Genomic DNA, 18,378 nt, shown 5'->3' on the forward strand with positions numbered 1-18,378 from the left:
CATAGCCCAAAGCCCAGAAGGAATCTGGCAGGCGCTGTGCAGCTCAGAAAGGCTTATTACACCTTTTAATAAAATTAGTTAACCTGAATTAGTCATTGGCAGGAGAGCAAATGTATTCTGGAAATGGGTTTGGTGAGACCAGGAGGGCTCCTTGGCAGCTGACGACACACTTGGCGGAAGAGGCAAAGTCATCGGATGCAAACATAGCCGAGGCAGATTGGACGGAAAAGATAGGTCTAGGGCCTCGGAGGGCGTTGGGGGTCTTCCAAGGAGAAAGTTTGGGGGCCGAAATTGGTGGCACTGAATTCAGTGTTCACAGAGGCCTCGGGAGTCTTTGATATCTGGCCAGAGAGAGAGAGAGAAACACCAGTGAGTTATCTAGTGTGCACAGATGGCTTTTTAAAACAACCCCCTACATTTGTGGGCAGAGAAACCTAATCGAGGAGAGATGCAACCTAGAACTAAGGAGAAATTTCCTGACAGAGCAATTAAATCTGTGGAACGGCTTGCCTCCAGAAGTCACGAATTCTCCAACGCTGGAGGTTTTGAAGAAGAGCTGGGACAACCACTTGTCTGAAACGGAACAGGGTTTTTTTCTGCCTGAGCAGGGGGTTGGACTAGAAGACCTCCAAGGCCCCTCCCGGCTCTTGTCATTCTTATTATCCTGCTTCTTTCCTTCAAACATAACTTGTTTTCCCAGATGATGGACCAGCTTTTTGAGGGAAGGCAGTCCCCACAACCCTCCTGCTCCTTTTTCACGTTGCAAACTTGGTAGGATCGTAAGACACTCCTTGGCCAGCCAGCTGTTATGAAACAAAAATGTTCCTTCCCAGTTTGGCAGCCCAGGATGATAGGTGCCGTGATTGTGTTCTTAGACAATTATGACTGCCTATCCCTCTTACTAAAAAGCAGAGACATCACCCTGTCAACATAAGTGCGTATAGTCAAGGCTATGGTCTTCCCAGTTGCAATGTATGGCAGTGAAAGCTGGACCATAAGAAAGGCTGAGCGCCAAAGAATTGAAGCCTTTGAACTATGGTGCTGGAGAAGACTCCTGCGAGTCCCTTGGACTGCAAGGCGATCAAACCGGTCAGTCCTAGAGGAGATCAACCCTGACTGCTCTTTAGAAGGCCAGATCCTGAAGCTAAAACTCAAATCCTTTGGCCACCTAATGAGAAGGAAGGACTCACTGGAGAAGAGCCTAATGCTGGGAAAGGTTGAGGGCAAGAGAAGAAGGGGACGACAGAGAATGAGGTGGCTGGATGGAGTCACTGAAGCAGGAGGCGTGAGCTTAAAGGGACTCCAGAAGATGGTAGAGGACAGGAAGGCCTGGAGGAACATTGTCCATAGGGTCGCGATGGGTTGGACACGACTTCACAACTAACAACAACATCCCTCTTACTGACCTGCGCCCGTGAGCCAGCCCAGCACACGGGAGCCTATCCCGAAGACCAAAATACGGAGACTGTGACCTGCTTCCATACCTGGTCAAACTTCCGGGCACTGTACACCTTGTTCTTATTCATGAAAGTCAGCAATATCCAATCACAGAGGAAGGTCACCTGCCAAAAAGGGGGGGAGGGGGTCAGAGATGATCAGTACACGGAGAGACCTGGGCAGGTAAACCCCCCCCACACACACACACACAAAACAGCTACTCACCACTCCGATGGACATGAGCGCTGTGGCCAGGTTGATGATGGTAGGAATAAGGCTAAATTTCCCAGCCTAAAGAAGGGAGATTCCACAAAACCTCTGGTCAGCAATTCGACCAAGATCTGGAGAGTTTCCCTAAGGCCAAACATCCATTCTTCTGTAACTATAAACGGAGGCTCGCTTACCTGCCCGTGCACTAAGACATCAATGCGGATTCCATAGGCCTTGATCAAGGTGCGTGTGCTTCGTCCACCTTGCTGATAATATTTGGCAAATCTGGAAAATTCAAAGCAAAAGGCGTTGGTCTTCCAGATCTGATTGTTTTAGCTGTACCTGGGTGACACCCCCACACTCCTCCAGAAGGTAACAGCCCCTTTTGAGGGTTGTGGCTTCAGATGCCCAGAAGGTGGATAAAAAAAAACAACAACCTGATCTGGCGCTGGAATATTTTTTTTATCCAAAGATAAAAACGTGGCCTTCCAGATGTTCTAAGAAACTCATCTCTTAGTCATTCCATCTGGCCAGATTTACTTTTCCTCTCTTGGGCAGGGAGGGGGGGGGAAATAAGCATGGGGAATCAGGAAAATTCCCCCCCCCCCCCCACACACACACACAATCGGACGATCTCCGATTAGTAATACTTGTTTTGGGAACAGAGTTGCTTTGAGGCAGCTTCTCCATCTCTGCATTCTTTCAGTGGCCTTGAACTGAAGATGCCTCCTCTTTGCCCAGCACAGAGTGGATTCAACACTTTCCCCCCACATCCCCCCATGTTCCTCCCTCCTCCCTATTCTTCCTCCCTCCCCCATTGCAAATATGTTAGATTGACAGGGTTGCAGCCCTGACACACTTACTTACACACCGACTGACCGAAGGAAAAAAAAACCCAGAAGGGCTTGAGACATAGCCCCACCCCACCCCCCGGGGTGGAAAAAAGCTGCAAAATTGTTTAAAAGTTTTTACCGGTAATTGTAGCCAGAGGAAACCTGTGTCCATTTGGGGTCCAGCCTGCGGAAGGCGTATCTGGGATTGCACTCAGACTCCGGCAGGTCAAGGTTGCAATTCCAGTTAATGATCACGCCGATCACCCCACCCTACCAGGCAAAAGCAGAGCCAAAAGAATCAGAATGGGAACTAGAGCTGAAAGGGACCTTGGAGGTCATCTAGTCCAATCCCCTGCTCAGGCAGGGATTTCCCCCCCCAACACCTTCTCCATGCCACCAGACTGGCTAAGGGGGTGGCACTAGCAGCCATCCAGCTGACTTCTGGGACCGGGAACTAGAATCTGGGTTTTCCCACCTCTAGACTAGCACCTGAACCCACTTCCCCTTTCTCTCCCTGCCCCAAATCCCCCCAAACATAGTGACACTCCCCCAACTTAACGTAACACAGCAATGAGACAAAACGCCCAAGGTGAGACGGTTTACCTTTTCAGCCAGTTCGGAAAAGTTCTCGCCTGCCTGTTCCACAATGAAGCCTAACTTGAAGATGGGGCAATAAAGATCTGTGGCTTCGTTGAAAGTGCAGTTCTTCAGATATCCACCCTTGTTGTCCTTGACGTTCTCTCTGGGGCAAAAACGAACCAGGATGATTAGCCAGAAGCCACAGGCCAATCGTGAAGTTTCTTGTCTTGCCTTCTGGTGCTTTGGAGATAGGTGGATCCCTTCCTCTCTGTGACAACCCCTCAAATAAGAGCCTTGGTGGAGCAGTGGGCTAATGCCTCCTTAAGTAACACCAGCTGCCTGCAATCAGTGCAGGTTCGAGTCCCACCAGGCTCAAGGTTGGCTCAGCCTTCCATCCTTCCCAGGTAGGTAAAATGAGGACCCAGATTGTTGGGGGCAATTAAGCTGACTTTGTAATAATGCCGATTGGGGTGTGTGTGAAAGCCCTAACAAGCAGGCATATACATAGAATGAAGGCTACTGCTAAGCTTGTAAGCCGCCCTGAGTCTTCGGAGAAGGGCGGGATATAAATGGGATTAAAATAAAAAAAATACTGGGATACTGCTATCATGCCCCCCCCCCGCCAAACGAGTCTTTCTTTTCTCTAGACCGGCCGTTCCCAATTCCTGCAACCGTTCTTTATTTTTTTGCCTCTGGTCCCCTTAATCATCTCAGTTGCTCCTCTTTGCACTTTTTCCAAAGTCTCAACGTCTTTTTCTACGTGATGACCGAAACCGGATGCAGTGTTCCAGGTGTGGCCTTACTAAGGCTTTACGAAGTGGTACTTCGCGTGATTTTGATTCGGTGCCTCTCTTGCAACCCAGGACTGTGTTCGCTTTTTTTTTTTTGGCTGCTGCCGCGCACGGCTGGCTCCGTGTTTAAGGGACCGTCCAGGAGGTGCTTACTTGGAGAAGTGAAAGCGAGGGAAATGGATGCTGTTCTTGATGAGAATGGTGACCTCTGGAGCCATCGTTGCCAAACTCTCACTATGAAGTAAAAAAAAAAAAGAGAGAAAAAAGCCACATTAAGACGGAGCCAAAAGCTGGCGGGGACCACAAGTTCTGCCTTCTTCTGGGTTTTATGAAATCCGAGTGCAGAGATTCTTTCCTTCCTAATTCTCTGGAATGATTACAACCAAGCTTAACCTCAGGCTCAAACCTTCACCTAGATATAGAAATAAAATGAAATTGACCACAGGACATTCCTAGTAATCCATGCCCAGCTTTCCCTTTCGGCTTCCTTGCTAACTTTGCCAGGAGGAGCTCTTTTTAATTTCTGAAAGTGGCTAAGATCCTCCCAACTTGTGAAATAACCATCTACTTGCAAGGAAACGCAATAGCCCCCCCCCCCCGTTCATTCTAAACCATCGTGGGATTGATCTCTTCTAGACCAACATTACTTTGATCTGAGTACAGACTCCAGCCATTGTGGCCTGCAAGCCAAAAATCACAACTTAATACAGAACGTGAGCCAACCCCTTGCGTCTCGCCAAAGTTAAAACAAATCAGGCATTTGGTACGTTACGCGAGCCAAGCTTCTTACTCCAGCTTAAGACACCAACCAGGGCACAGTTGGACCGGAGAGCCACTTGTCTCCATGCCCTTTCTTACCTAAAACTCGCCCCGTTCTCCACGGGACACCAGGCCATTACTTCGCAGGACCTCCTGGTGACGTTGTAGGGGACACAACGCCCTGTCTTCATTCCTGCGGAAAAGCCCAAATCAAAAAATGCAGATCTCCTCTTTACGCCTGCTTTTATGCTCCGGGTATGGCTGTCTCCATGCCGCCACAAGGGATGGGCCCCCGGAGACTGGAGGCTACTTAGTGTCATCGCCAGGAGAGGTGACCCCTTACTCACCGTTCCCCAGCACCTCACCCCTGGCACATTCGCGATCAGACGTGCAGGAAGCCCTCAGATTCTGCACAAGAGGGAGACAGGAGGGGGGGTTAGTGGTCAGTAAAGATGCCAGACCCGGGATACATTGGGGTGACCTGCCCAGCAAAGAATTTTTCTTCTTGGTTGTTGACCAGCGGACGCCGAGCCCTTTCTTGGAATTAAAATAAAAAAATAAAAAATGGCCTTGGAACTTCTCCCCAAAACTGGCAGGCAAAGAAAATCCAACAGGCGGACAACGTCTCTAAATTTGGGAGACTTCCGCATGGCAGTGGGTGCAGCTTGTTAAGCGGAAGATATCTACCTGGGGATATCAAGGCAAGCCCAGGTGGTCTTCAAGGGCAGCCCTACACGGAGCACATTGCAGTAGTCAAGGAGCAAGGTGAACAGGGCACAGGTGACTGTCTGAAAGGCCTAGAAAAGGGCATGACAGGTGCTATGCCAAGGCCTTTCTGCCAACAGGTGCCACCTGTCATTGAGCGGGACCCGTGCGTCCAGCTGGCACGTCGCCCTGGAATGGCAAAGCGCAGTTTGGACCGCTGAGCTGTGGGGATTTCCCACCTTTAATCATGGACGTAGGATTGAAGATGGGGAGTCCACATGTCAAAGTGGCCCAAACAGTCACTGCCACTCCGTCTTGGTAGGATGGAGGCAAGGGTGTCCCACCCCCATCCAAACCCCCACAGCTTCCAAGGATTGGGAGAGAACTTCAACAGCCTCACTAGGTTTTGTGAAAGCTTCAGTTCCCAAGAACCTTTGATGGGGCCGCATGAGAAACTAAAAGTAAAGATGGAAGCCCTCAAATGCGCAACTGGGGCACCCAGAGCAAAGTGGAATAGACAAAAAAAAATAATAATAAGAGCCCGTCCGTCAATATTCAGAAGCTCTCCCGACTACTTTCAAGGGATGTTTGTGCTCGCGATGGCTTCTTGGCTTTGCCTCCTCCAAGCTTCCTACCTCTGGACAGGTCCTCTGGGTCTGCGAAGGGGTCACTTCCACATGGGTGATGATGCTGAAGACTCGGCCCCCCTGCGGGGAAGAGCCGTGTCACAAGATTTGTGGAAATCAACATTATGTAGCCAGAAATCAGGAAGGAAGGAAGGAAGGAAGGAAGGAAGGAAGGAAGGAAGGAAGGAAGGAAGGAAGGAAGGAAGGAAGGAAGGAAGGAAGGAAGGAGATTCATTAAACCCAGTGCTGAGTCTGAAGGCTGGGACTCTAAGAAGCCACTTCTAGGAGAAGCTGTCTTGTGGAGTTACAACCAAATTTTTTTCTCCCATCCTTGGGCAACCTGAGACCAAGGCTGGCGGTTTCCAGCAAGGTAAGAGTGGCCAAGCCCTTCCCCCCTGCTGCCCCCAGATATTCCTCCTCTCATGGGTCTCACCTCTGGGGGCTTCACGTATTCCTCCACATCCCACACCTTGCGCTGTGAGAAGGTGACCCCCTTGACTTTCGTAATGACGGAGCTCTCTGGACCGGAGTCCCACTCCTGGTAGCCCTTCTGGTTGCTAAACACATACCTGTGGCAGAAAGAAGGGCATCAGTGGCACCCAGACAGCTCCTTAAAGCAGAGTCTGCTTCAGCCAGCAGGACCAGTGGGAAGAGCTGTCTCCCTGCCAGCAACTTTCCTTTATTCCCTTGACAAAAAGGGCCTTTCACCTCAGAGGTGTCCCAACTATCTCACAACTACGGAGGTGAATGGTGTTCGCTCAGGCTAAGCCGAGGAGAAAGACCGCGGCTGCGTTCACACAGCAGGCCTCATCCCATTGCGAGAAGCTTTCTATCAACATGCATTACACCCTTTCTCCGGTTTCCATCTTCCCTTAAAATATTAGCGGAATCCACCACGGTCTGAGAATCAGGCTCTCCACTAGATTATCGAGGGTCAAGCCGAAACTAAATTAATCAAGTAAAAATAGCAAACGGCGGGAAACCCCTTCCTCTGACTTCCTCAAACCCCCCAAATAAGTTACCCAGCCCTAATCCACACATCAAAGGATAAGGTCTGCAAACACAGAGTTAATTAAATTAGGTCTTCCAGAGGAGCTGCATGTTCACAAGAATAAACATACCTACACGCATACATACACACGCCCCTCAAGTGTCAGCACATAGACACTTCAAGCTCCCCCTATAAAAAAACTGCTTGCTGTACCCCACTTCTGTGTACCCTGTCTCTAAAAAGCAAACTGTTTTGCTCTTAGGAAGACCCATTTCTTCTTTCCCCACAGTTGTTTGGATCCGACATTAATATGTAATTCTGAAATAACTACATACACGTAAATCACACATTCCCGTGTGTTTCCTTGTCTAAATGTTCTTGTTGTGCATCACATTATGTCCCTCGAGTTAGACACCACAATATCGGCCCAAAGCATCCTTGGGCGGGATGGCGGGGACACTTACCAGATGAAGTAAACCAGGACCAGGAGCTGGAGCAGCCGGTAAATGATGCCTAGGCTAGGATTCTTCACCACCATCACTTTGGGGGTCTCGTAACTCCAGAGGTTCCTCCAGACATCCCCCCAACCCATTGCCTCCCTTCTTTTATTGGAGTAGCGAGAAGACAAGCCAGCTCAAACCTATGGTGAGGAAGTCTGGATCCCAACAAGCTTTTTGGAGGATTGGGCTGTAGCTTCGCAGGGAGGTGATGTACAAGCCAGAGGCTGTCCACCCTTCGCTTTACAGGCTGGCTCATCCAAGGAAAGGATGCGGGATTTACATATTTACATATCTTTTGTCTCCTGCAATTCTCAGGAAAAGCCATGTTCATCTCTGGGGCAAGATCGCCCCCTGTTGCCATCGAAAAGCACCCACATCCTATGTCCAGCACTCCGCCTTCGCAAACTTCAAAGCCTTCACAATCTGCAATCATCATCAGAATAGAGAATAGATCACTCAGAATAGAGATGGAAGGGGCCTTGGAGGTCTTCTAGTCCAACCCCTAGCAGGAGACCCTATTCCTGACAAGTGGCTGTCCAGTCTCTTCTTCAAAGCCTCCGGTGATGAAGCACCCACAACATCTGGAGGCAAGCGGTTCTACTGGTTAATTGTTCTGTTCGGACGTTTCCTCTTAATTTAGTTTCTTGTCCCGCCTTTGGGTGCTTTGTGGTAGCCCCTCAAATACTGGAATACTGCTATCATACCCCCCCACACACACACACTATCTAGTCCAGGGGTCTTCAAGCTTGGCCCTTTTATGACTTGTGGACTTCAATTCCCAAAGCTGGCTGAGGAATTCTGGGAGTTGAAGTCCACAAGTCATAAAAGGGCCAAGTTTGAAGACCCCTGATCTAGTCCTTTTCTCTAGACCAGGGGTGTCGAATTGCCTCCCCACAGGCCGGATGTTGTGCTGAAACCGCCCACCACCCATTGCCGGCAATGGGGAAAAAAAAGTGGTGATAGGTTGCGCGACACGTGACGAGTTTTGACACCCTGACTCACCATATCCACTTCCTGCAACCATTCTTATGTTTTTGTCTCCAAGCCCTTAATCATTTTAGTTGCTTTTCTTTGCACTTTTTTCCAAAGCCTCAACATCTTTTTCACAATGTGGTGGCCAAAACTGGATACCATATTCCAGGTGTGGCCTTGCTAAGGTTTTAGAAAGCGGTATTAAGGCTTCACATGATTTTGATTCTCCCAGTCACCGGAGGTTTTCCAAGAAAAGATTGAACAGCCATTTGTCTGAAATGGGATTTTTCCCATGTATTTTACCAGGAAACATAAGATAGGGCAGGCTCCAAAACTCCTTAGGAAAGATTCTTCAATGTGACTCTACAAAGAGACTATTATATGCTCAAAAATGGGAAGTTTGATGCTGCCTTGGAGTGGCTAACTTTCTTTATTAAAGAAAATACAGTAGCTTCATTTATGGCTGCCTGGAAATTTAGGACTTGGCATAAGAAAGGAAAAATGCCTTTAATGATTTGTGGTTTTGACTAGAAAATAATATGCATTCTTTTGTAATATGAGATAAATTTTAGAATTTAGAATTTCTATTTGTTATATTTTAGAATTTCTATTTATATTTGTTGAAAATATACTTTATATTTTCTTTCTCTACTCTTATTTTTTCTTCTTTCTTTTCTTTTCATCAGGTTTCAAACTTGGTGAAACTTTCAATAAACATTCATTGAACCCCCCCCAAAGCAAATCACACCTAGGCGGCAGGCAATTATGAGCCCCCGCAGGGGTAGGCAACCTTGCTTGAATAGAGCAGCTTGGGACTGAAGTCCAAACCCCTCCAGCACAATAAAATCAAACGTAGATCATCCACCACCGCCCAAAACGTCACCAACCATCCAATTCAAGTTCTGTCTGCATTCCGCTTCTCATGATGGCCTCTCCACTCCAAGAAAATGAGGTTGAATTCTGCCTTACATAAAACGGGATACCGCTGAGCCCAGACAACAGAGAAAAGGAACAATACTTGTTGGCCAATTGAATTGTTTTATTTGAAAAACTATTTTATTTCACAACTGGGTCAAGGTAAAATGCAGAGCTACATGGTACAATTTTTCTAGTCTACAGTAACAAGAGAAAAAAAACTTTCCATAAAGGTACAGGATTCAAGATGGATTCCCCTGTTCTCCCTCCCTCCCCTCCCCTCCCTCTGGGGCTAACAAAAAATAGAACCTGGGATGGCTAGGAAGGGGAGGGGGGACAGAACAAGCAAATTCTCCATGGGGGGGGGATATTGGCTCTCCCTCTTTTGTTAGCAGATATTATTTCAGATTTATCATCTGGGAAAACGAAAGGTAGATTTTCCAGTTGTGCCTTGGGTTATACAAAGTCTCTGCTTTCCCTTGATGACCAGTCTTGGCAGTTAATGCTTGCTTCCCCACCCACCCCCCTCAAAAAAAAAAGCAGAATATTTCTCTACAGCTACCAGGGGCAACCAATGGGAGGGAGGCAAGAGGGCGCCTGCGAGTGGACCGGCACCAGAGCCATCGGGAACCCCCCTCCGGGAACTCAGCAGGTTACGGAGGACACCCTCCCCAGAGGCTCCGACCCCCGCCCCGCATGCGTAGATTCAGAGTAACGGTGGCGCCGGGACAGATGTTGTAATAGGAGAGTTTGCGCCCTTCCTCCAGGCTCTGGCTCCCGTAAGACAGCCAGAACTGGTCGTCTTGGATTCTCTCCTGGGTGCGAATCCGGGCTCGGAGATGGGCCACCGTGTCGGAAGGCAGGACGTGGTAAGTGCTGGTCCGGTGGTTGGCGTTTTTCACCAGGATGGGGATGGACTCTTCTTGCTTCACCAGCAGCAGCAAGGTGTCCCCGCTGCCCAGCCCGAAGTCGGCCAGCGGGGCGCCGTCGCGGAGGTCCAGGTGGGCGCCGTCCGCCCGGGCCAGCTTCTGCAGGTAGGGCGACACCCCGGTCTGCTGCCCGACTCGGACCTTGAAGTCCCAGACGGTCTGGCTGGGCGAGCAGCTCACCGAGTGGGCCTCGCCGGACAGGAGCTTCACGGTCAGCGTCAGCGTCTGGGAAAAGCGCAGAGGAGGCTCGGCTGAAGTCGGGCTGGGCCTCGGGCTGGGCCTCCCCTCCCCAGGACGAGCCGGGGCTCTGGACCCCGGCCCGGCTCGGAGAAGCCCCCCACCCCCGCCAAAGATCGGCCGCCCCGCAGCCCCCTCCGGCCGCAGAGGCGCGCTTTGGCTTCGTCGCGAGTTGCGCCGGGACACCGAGAGATGTCCCGTCCCGTCCCGTCCTTACCATCCTCGCCAGTCTTCGGGGCTTCGAGTCCTCGCAATCCGTCGCCGCCGAAGAGGAGAACCACAAAACCCTCCTCTGGCTTCGCGGCCGCCGAGCGCCTCCTTTTATACGCCCCCCGCCCGGCTTTCCCCTCGCCCGGCGGGGCGGAGCTTCCCCGGAAAGCAAAACTTCCCCGCGCGGCGCTGCGGAGGCGAAAGCGAAACTCGAAAAGGAAAGGGAAAACGAAAGTGAAAGCCAGCGGGACGTCGCCGGCGAGAAAGGGTTTTTCCCCGGGCTGGACTGGGCTGGGCGGGGCGGGGTGGGTGGGTGGGGGATGGAACGACTCTTAGGCGATCAGAAAGGAACAGGGTTTCTCTAAGGCCGCCCTCGGCTGGCCCAGGATGATGGAGTTTGGAGTGCAGTCTATTTAGAAGGAGGGGGAAGTCGGGGAGGTTATGTGTGGGGTTAAAGCAGCAGCTCAGCAAATACCACCAGGTGGCGCTGTACCGTTACCGGATTGGCTGGTTAGCTTCCGGCGGGAGATTCAGATGGAGGGATTGACCGGGAGCGTACCTGGCAAGGTATATAAGGGGTACAGGTAACCCCCCCCTTTGTTCAGTACAGCTGTTGCTGTACTCATCTGCCTGCTGTCTTCCATGCTGTCCAGAACCCACCACGTAATAGGGGACGCCCCCCTCCCCCATCCAAAAGAAGGCAGGCGAGAGCAAAAGGGGATCACGTGACACCCGGGACTCTGGAACCGTCATAAATATGAAGCAGTTGCCAAACAGGAACAGCAGCAACAAGGTCCACCCCCCACCCTTAAACTGGTGCACAAAATGCTTGCAAGATGGATGTGTCAGCGTCAACGCGAGGACGTACACAGGCAGCGTGTGGACTCTGAACATGATAAAAGCATAAAACGCAGTAAAAGCTTTAAAAAGTTTATTAAGCAAAGCAGAGCCAAAATAATAATAATAATAATAATAATAACTTTAATCACAAAGCATGTTATAGGAAGAAGTATCATTAAACAAAACGCAGCGGCGAAAGCCCAATCGAGGACAAAGTTTTGTGTCGCTTCTCATTTGCCCTTCAATCATGCAAGGCTCTCACTGTCTACAAAGATAAATGGAGGAAGTATTGGTCAAGGGACCAACTGCAGTAAGCATCTAAAAGAGAATTTTTTTAAAAAAAATTTTTTTGCCCAACATGGGTTACCTGCCCTTTCTACCACAATTCCATTCCAGGCTCTGCCCAGTTTTCCTGAGATATAGTAACATCATCGTTTTGTCCCGTTAGTCTAGCAATTTTGAGATGGGTTAAATAAGGAACTGTATTACAACTGACTGCCCAGAGGGGTGCCCCATTTCCTCCTGGTACCGGTTAACCACAGAGATGGAGTTAGTTTAATGTCAACCTCCAGCCCCAGTATCCAAATAAAAGGCCAGGATTATTTTCATTTCTGAAAAGCTTACTCTTTATTGAATACATGGCCTGGTAAAGGCGAGGTAAAACTAACTCTAAAATCCCAAGGCATTCCCCTTCATGTTTTCAATAAACAGTCAGCTTTTCAGAAATGAAAATAATCCTGGACTTTTATTTGGATACCTGAGCTGGAGGTTGACACATATGTTTCCTTTAAGTCAGCCCCTTTCTGAACAGAATATGTAAAATACACACCAACCTAAAGTCAAAATGACTAAAATTGGAAGTACCCGAATGCAAATTGAAGCTGGATTTCATTATTGGATCCCATTCCCTAGACACACACACACACACACACACACACACACCCTGCAACCACCACCCCGGTATGTCCCACTGTATCTCTTCCATGCCTTGAATTCCTCAAAGTAAGTGGGCTTTTAAAATCACATCTTCATCCATTTCAGATTGTTTCTTAAGCTCGGTATGTAATTCCTGTTTTTCATCATAAATTTCAGCTCCTGAAGTAGCATTAAAAGCCAAAGAGCACACGTGCTGCCATCCAGCTGCTTCCAGCCCAGCCTTTCAGATCCACGCAGGGTCACACCAGGGTGCACCATCCTTCCTCCTGAGGTGCTTCCATTGCCAGCTGGAAAACACACAAAAATGGACCATTTGTTACTTGTCCGGAGCCCTGCGGGAGATGTTCCTTTGCCATCGCCCTTGCAACTCGGAATGCGATAATTTGCTGTAGCCAACACGGCAGTGACAATTCAGTTCAATTATTGAAAATAATTTTAAACATCATTTTACTTTTTGTCATTCACATTCCATTCTGTCCCTCCTTTTGCAGCCGTTCTTTAGTGATTCTGTTCCACCATCTCTTTGATATTAGTGGTAACTCTTGTCCCACGGGAAGCTGACCATGGCAAGCTGGCTGCAGTGAGTTGGCAAACGGGAAGCTGACCATGGCAAGCTGGCTGCAGTCCTAGATGCCAACTTTGGAAGAAAAAAGCCAAGTTCTGCTCTAGAGAGAGACCATAAAACAAAGCCGTGCCCCACTTCAAAGCGCAAGCCAATTGTGTTCAAATATTTCGCCCTGCTCTAGGTTTATCCCAAAGATACCCAGCAAATAAGCAATTCTTTTTTCCTCACCGGCACAATCCAGGGCTCAACAAAAGAACCATCCGGGTTCCGACAGCATTTCATGTAAGCGTAAGCTTTTGCTTTGTTTGCAAGCAGATTCCAACGTTTTCCCTCTCCAACGTTTGCAGTTGGATCTGCTGGATCAAGGATCACTGGCCTAAAGTCCAATAAAGAGAATTACGGTCATTTGCACAAGCCAGAACAGATGGTGACCCCTGTCCCTGAGTGCGGGCCCTGTTGAAATTTCCCAAGCCTGTTATCGTATTTAGATTTTAACAACGCATTTAGCCCACTCTTGGTGGATCTACCATTTCACAACTGTGCTATTAGTCGGGCTACCATAGCTGGGTTGCAAAAATTCAGACAGATGGCAGCAAATAGTCCTGCGTCTCTTTGCTGTCTTCTAGTGCAGGAGTCCCCAACTTTCCCCGGCCGTGGACCAGCATTGGGCTGTGGCATTCCAGAAACCGGTTCACGCAAACAAGCGAAGCCCCATCCACAGGATGCAGGCAGCACACAAAACCAGGCCCGCTCCGCTCTGTGGAAAAACCTCTGTCCACGGAACCGGTCCCCGGTCCCTGGTGCCCAAAAGGTTGGGGGGGCAGCAGGTTCACAAATGGCATTCCTAGGTCAGATGAAAGTCAAGCTAGCACTTCAGGATTAATTTTGCAAGGAAAGAAGGGAATCGGGGGGGTGGGGTGGGGGGAAGGGCAAAAACCCACCAATTTCTTTTTCCAGAGCTGGGCAGGATTTATTTCACAGCCGCTTTGCGCTCTCCACTCCAAAAAGGAAGAGACGCTGAAGCGTAAGACAGCCAAAGGAATCAAGGGCTCAACAGGTTTTTGCCTTTTACTCCAGTTTGAAGCTAGCTAGGAGCCGTTGCAGGAGTTTCTCCACTATGACAAGTCTCGTTTGTCTGATGTTTGAAAAATGACTTGTCTTGGGATCCAGGCTGGGAGACTGACCTGCTTTTACAGAGCTGGGTCTGCAAGTAGCTCTTGATGGCCTCATTCTCAAAATCATAGTATTTTGTCCAGTAGATGCAAACCTCCTTATGTTTCTCAATGAGCCAAAGCACTGTGCGGAAACCCTTCGCCATGTCGAACTTGGTCTCTCCACTTCCTTTCTCCCAGGCGTAGACAGTTAGTAGCTCAAGGGCATACTTCGGGGGGAATGAGTTTTCTTTCACCTGGGTTAGATAGAAAATGAGTTTAAAGAAAACTCACTGGAGTATTTGAATGATGGTCCATCTTTGGCTCTCTTATCACCAATTGGCGCCATATGAAGGCAAACGTACTTAAGCAGCCCTTATTTGAAATGGTGCTCATTATTGTTTTTTCTCTCTCCCAAAACATAACACCACCAGAATTGAAAGTACATAATGAAAGTCAAAAAGCACCATGCAATAAAAAAGGGGGACTGAGATTAAATACAAAGCGGACCACGCTGTAATGACAACGGCCAGCAATGGAATTGACAACGAAGATGCTGAAGTGGCGGAGAGCTTGTGCTTTGTAGTAACAACTATCAACAGGAAAGGAACACATAGTAAAGAAACGCCACAGATTAGTACTGAGTAGAGCAGCTCCGGGGTTTGGGGCACCCCATTGGTAGCTAGTTGCCTTCCGCTCCCAGGCCAGCTGGCCTCGGACTCCAGATTGGCACGTAGGATAGTTTCTGCTTCCTGTCTCCCACCCACCCACCCACCCCCGCAACTCCCCTCTCCTCTTATTTCATGTCAGGCTGGCATCAATGCGAACAGGATTGCAGCGGGAAGATGGCAGCCCTGACCTTCTCAGGTGTTGGGATGTGCTTGTTGCAACAAAGATCAGAATCCTGCGTCCCTCAAGAGCCTCTCTAAAAGCAAACGTTGCTGCTGGAAGAGGCACCTGGGGATCCACGAATAGCCACGAAAATAAACAAAAGAACAAATCAATTCGGAATGCTCATTCCAGGCACAAATGAGCAGGGCCAAATTATCGCCTTTTGGACCCATTAAGCAAAGACCCAACTCCCCCGAAAAGTCTTTTGATGCTGGGAATTATGGAAGGAAAGAGAAAGGAGGATCGCCGATACCAAAATGGATGGAGGAGGGCAGAACCTCAGCTGCCACATTATGCTTGGCTGCCATGAACTGGAGGGAGGGATAACTATGGGAGGGGGAGATGTTTGGGGTTAAACCGAAAGCTCTGCCGCCTCAGGAAGCTGTTCCAAGGCAGGAAAACCTCTGGGAATTTCAAAACTGTTGGCTAAACTGAAAATTGAAAAATAATAAATCCTAAGGGGGGGGGGGAAACCCAGTAACAATAATGAAATTAGTTTGCTGTTGCATTCTTTCCATCCTGGTCTAGCCTACTGTACAGCCCAGGGGATTACCTGGTGGTCTCTCATCCAATTGCTGAGTTCCCTCAACTTTGCTTTTCAGTTTCAGCAAAGGGTTGCTGTGATGATTCATCACCATGCGCTAAATTTTTTTATAGTATCCCAAAGTGTTGAAGTGGGATTGGTGTGTGTGTGTGTGTGTTTCCTAAGAAAGGCTGACTCAGCAACTCTCCAAGACACGGTTCTTCATAGGGAAACCGGATTCCATAAATTGGGACCACGAACCAACTCTTCAGACTACAAACCTCCCTGTACCAGGATTTCACCAGGCGGATGAGGCTCTTCAGCTTGGTTGGACGGTCCACGATGAAATTCTTTTGCAGCTCCGTGAAGCAGGCAGAGAACTCGCCACAGCCGCCTGTGCGGATCAGATCGACGTATATCTGAGGGTCAGGCTTGGATCCATGAAATTGGCCTGTGAAGAGAAAGTTCCAAGTAGGCCTTGAAAGCCTTTTTGAAATTCTCCACCAACCTTGCAGACGGAGCATCTTACCCAATCTCTCCAGTGGAAACAAGGAACCTTCATCCGTTTCAGAAAGGCAAGGATTAACAGGAGCTCCTTTGCTCCTGAAGGAGCATGGGAAAGAGACCCCCGCCCGGATCCCCCGTTGGGACTGCAGGGAAACTGTGGAAGCCCAGTGGGTGCAAAGCACACCGACATTCACACACCCCCGAAAACGGGTCCAAGGACAGCCCTTTTCAGGCAGGAAAACCTCACCCATGTTCTCTCTTCCTTTGACACGATGGCCAAAAGAAAAGGAACAAGAACAGTTGCAAGACACTGCATTTTTTTTCTGCTTCCTCTTCGCTTGCCAGCTTATTTGTCAGAACCCCCAGGGGCCCGGGGCCTTGAGGACTTTCTGAATTGCTTACATAAGCTACATTCCCTTTAGAGGAGGCTTTACTGTTCTCACTGGAGAAGAGCCTAACGCTGGGAAAGGTTGAGGGCAAGAGAAGAAGGGGACGACAGAGAAGGAGGTGGCTGGATGGAGTCACTGAAGCAGGAGGCGTGAGCTTAAAGGGACTCCAGAAGATGGTGGAGGACAGGAAGGCCTGGAGGAACGTTGTCCATGGGGTGGGGTCACGGTGGGTCGGACACGACTTTGCAGCTAACAACAATACTGTTCTCCCAGCCTCTGGCGCACCCTGCCCAACTCCCCTTGCTCAGGAAGAAAAACCCACCTAGGGCATCGTAGGCTGGCAGGACATCAAATTGAAGGGAATCCACTGACTTTTTGGAACTCAACGTGAATTGGAGCACACGAGGGTTGGCGTGACGGAACGGCTCAAAGTGAACTTCCCAATACAGCTCCTTCTGGCATCTGCCCAGCTGCCGTTCAATCTCCTCCAGGATCATCTTCCGATTCTTTTCCTGGTCTGTGTAACTTCTGAAGATGTTCAAGAACAGCACCAGGTCAGCATCTGACCCATTTCTCATCGATGTGCCTTTTCCCAGCGACCCACCCTGGGGGGAAAAAATGGGGAAAAGGGTTAGAATTTCACCTGTCGTGGGTCTCCTGGGCATTTGCACCGTGAGATCGACCTAAGGTATGCAGCTGCCATCACCTAGTTGACATTATGAGGAGGAAGGTAATAATGGTGGTGGGGGAGGGGGAGGGTTTCCCTTCCAATTCTACTGCTCTCTTTTGCTACCCCAGGGGGGGGGGAGGAAAGGGGCTTCACTGCCTCCAGCCTAATGTGTGATCACCCAGTCCCAACACAACAGAACATTTCAGGACAGCTTGCCTAGTGGTGGTGGTGGTGGTGTGTGTGTGTGTGTGTGTGTGTGTGAGAGAGAGAGAGAGAGAGAGAGAGAGAGAGAGAGAGAGAGAGAAGAGAGAAAGAGAGAGAGAGAGAAAGAGAGAGAGAGAGAGAGAGAAGGAGAGAGAGAGAGAGAGAGAGAGAGAGAGAGAAGGAGAGAGAGAGAGAGAGAGAGAAGGAGAAAGAGAGAGAGAGAGAGAGAAGGAGAAAGAGAGAGAGAGAGAGAGAAGGAGAAGGAGAGAGAGAGAGAGAGAGAGAAGGAGAGAGAGAGAGAGAGAGAGAGAAGGAGAAAGAGAGAGAGAGAGAGAGAAGGAGAAAGAGAGAGAGAGAGAGAGAGAGAGAGAGAGAGAGAGAGAGAGAGAGAGAGCATCCCAACGCCTTTCCCGGGCTGAGTCTCTCCCCCATCTCCCCCCCAAGCCCAGGCATCTTGACTGCTCACCTTGACCACCTTGAGCACCCGGGTGCCGCCCCAGGGCGCATCCTGGAAGCAGCGCGCCTTGAGAAACTCGCAGATGCGGTGGATGGCCTGGCGCGCCTGGCGGAGAAAGGCCTCGCTGGGCTGCAGGTAGGAGGCGTGGAAGACGTCCAGGTCCCGCGCTTCGCGGAGAGACCCCATGGCCGGGCAGCGGAGTGGAATCCCCCCACGCAACCCTCCGCTAAAGCTGGCCGCCTTCCGAGCTTTCGTTTCTCCTCCTTTGGAGCAGTTTCGTTTCCCCGGAGGGTGGAGCCGGCGGCGCTTGGAGAGCCGAGGGACGGCCGGAGAAAAGCAGCCGGGAGAGGGAGGGGAAGGAGGGGAAGGGGCGCCCTGCCTCCCGCTGATCTTGTCCGAAGAAGAACGGCTACAGGAAAGAGGAGGATGCCTCCTCCTCCAGCGCTGGAGGTTTTTAAGAAAAGAAAAGGAAAAGCTTGTAAGCCGCCCTGAGTCTTCGGAGAAGGGCGGGATATAAATGGAATTAAAATAAAATAAAATAAAAATAAAAA

The 18,378-nt window shown here is 49.8% G+C and overlaps 3 protein-coding genes across 3 annotated transcripts; all 3 read right to left on the minus strand.

Annotated features, from left to right (window-relative positions):
- Window positions 1–236: 236 nt before the first annotated feature.
- On the minus strand, window positions 237–7,523 carry P2RX2 (purinergic receptor P2X 2; the record flags this gene model as incomplete). Its single annotated transcript, XM_083373378.1, has 12 exons — window positions 237–341; window positions 1,485–1,562; window positions 1,663–1,728; window positions 1,842–1,932; window positions 2,620–2,750; window positions 3,084–3,222; window positions 4,004–4,084; window positions 4,709–4,802; window positions 4,957–5,017; window positions 5,950–6,021; window positions 6,374–6,509; window positions 7,396–7,523. The coding sequence occupies 12 exons, from the start codon at window positions 7,521–7,523 to the stop codon at window positions 237–239; spliced, it is 1,182 nt and encodes a 393-aa protein (XP_083229504.1).
- A 1,904-nt stretch (window positions 7,524–9,427) lies between these two features.
- ISG15 (ISG15 ubiquitin like modifier) lies at window positions 9,428–10,988 on the minus strand. The gene is made up of 2 exons (XM_083373659.1): window positions 10,702–10,988; window positions 9,428–10,472 (listed from the first exon to the last, which is right to left on the minus strand). The coding sequence occupies exons 1-2, from the start codon at window positions 10,702–10,704 to the stop codon at window positions 9,972–9,974; spliced, it is 504 nt and encodes a 167-aa protein (XP_083229785.1). The 5' UTR covers window positions 10,705–10,988; the 3' UTR covers window positions 9,428–9,971.
- A 620-nt stretch (window positions 10,989–11,608) lies between these two features.
- On the minus strand, window positions 11,609–18,222 carry LOC310646873 (2'-5'-oligoadenylate synthase 1-like). Its single transcript, XM_083373658.1, has 6 exons — window positions 17,837–18,222; window positions 16,819–17,101; window positions 15,882–16,051; window positions 14,220–14,443; window positions 13,264–13,411; window positions 11,609–12,757 (listed from the first exon to the last, which is right to left on the minus strand). Exons 1-6 carry the CDS (start codon window positions 18,011–18,013, stop codon window positions 12,710–12,712), a joined length of 1,050 nt encoding a protein of 349 aa, XP_083229784.1. The 5' UTR covers window positions 18,014–18,222; the 3' UTR covers window positions 11,609–12,709.
- Between the last annotated feature and the right edge of the window lie 156 nt (window positions 18,223–18,378).

The sequence above is a fragment of the Vipera ursinii genome (assembly GCF_947247035.1).
Source record: "Vipera ursinii genome assembly, chromosome: 14".
Lineage (NCBI taxonomy): Eukaryota > Metazoa > Chordata > Lepidosauria > Squamata > Viperidae > Vipera > Vipera ursinii.

Bases quoted from the DNA above. Each gene is read 5' to 3' on its own strand.
- LOC310646873 (XM_083373658.1), bottom strand. From the start codon at position 18,013: ATGGGGTCTCTCCGCGAAGCGCGGGACCTGGACGTCTTCCACGCCTCC. The intron at 17,102-17,836 runs GTGAGCAGTCAA...TTTTCCCCCCAG, and splicing joins GGGTGCTCAAGGTGGTCAAG to GGTGGGTCGCTGGGAAAAGG. The intron at 12,758-13,263 runs GTGAGGAAAAAA...TGTGTTTTCCAG, and splicing joins TTGAGCCCTGGATTGTGCCG to CTGGCAATGGAAGCACCTCA.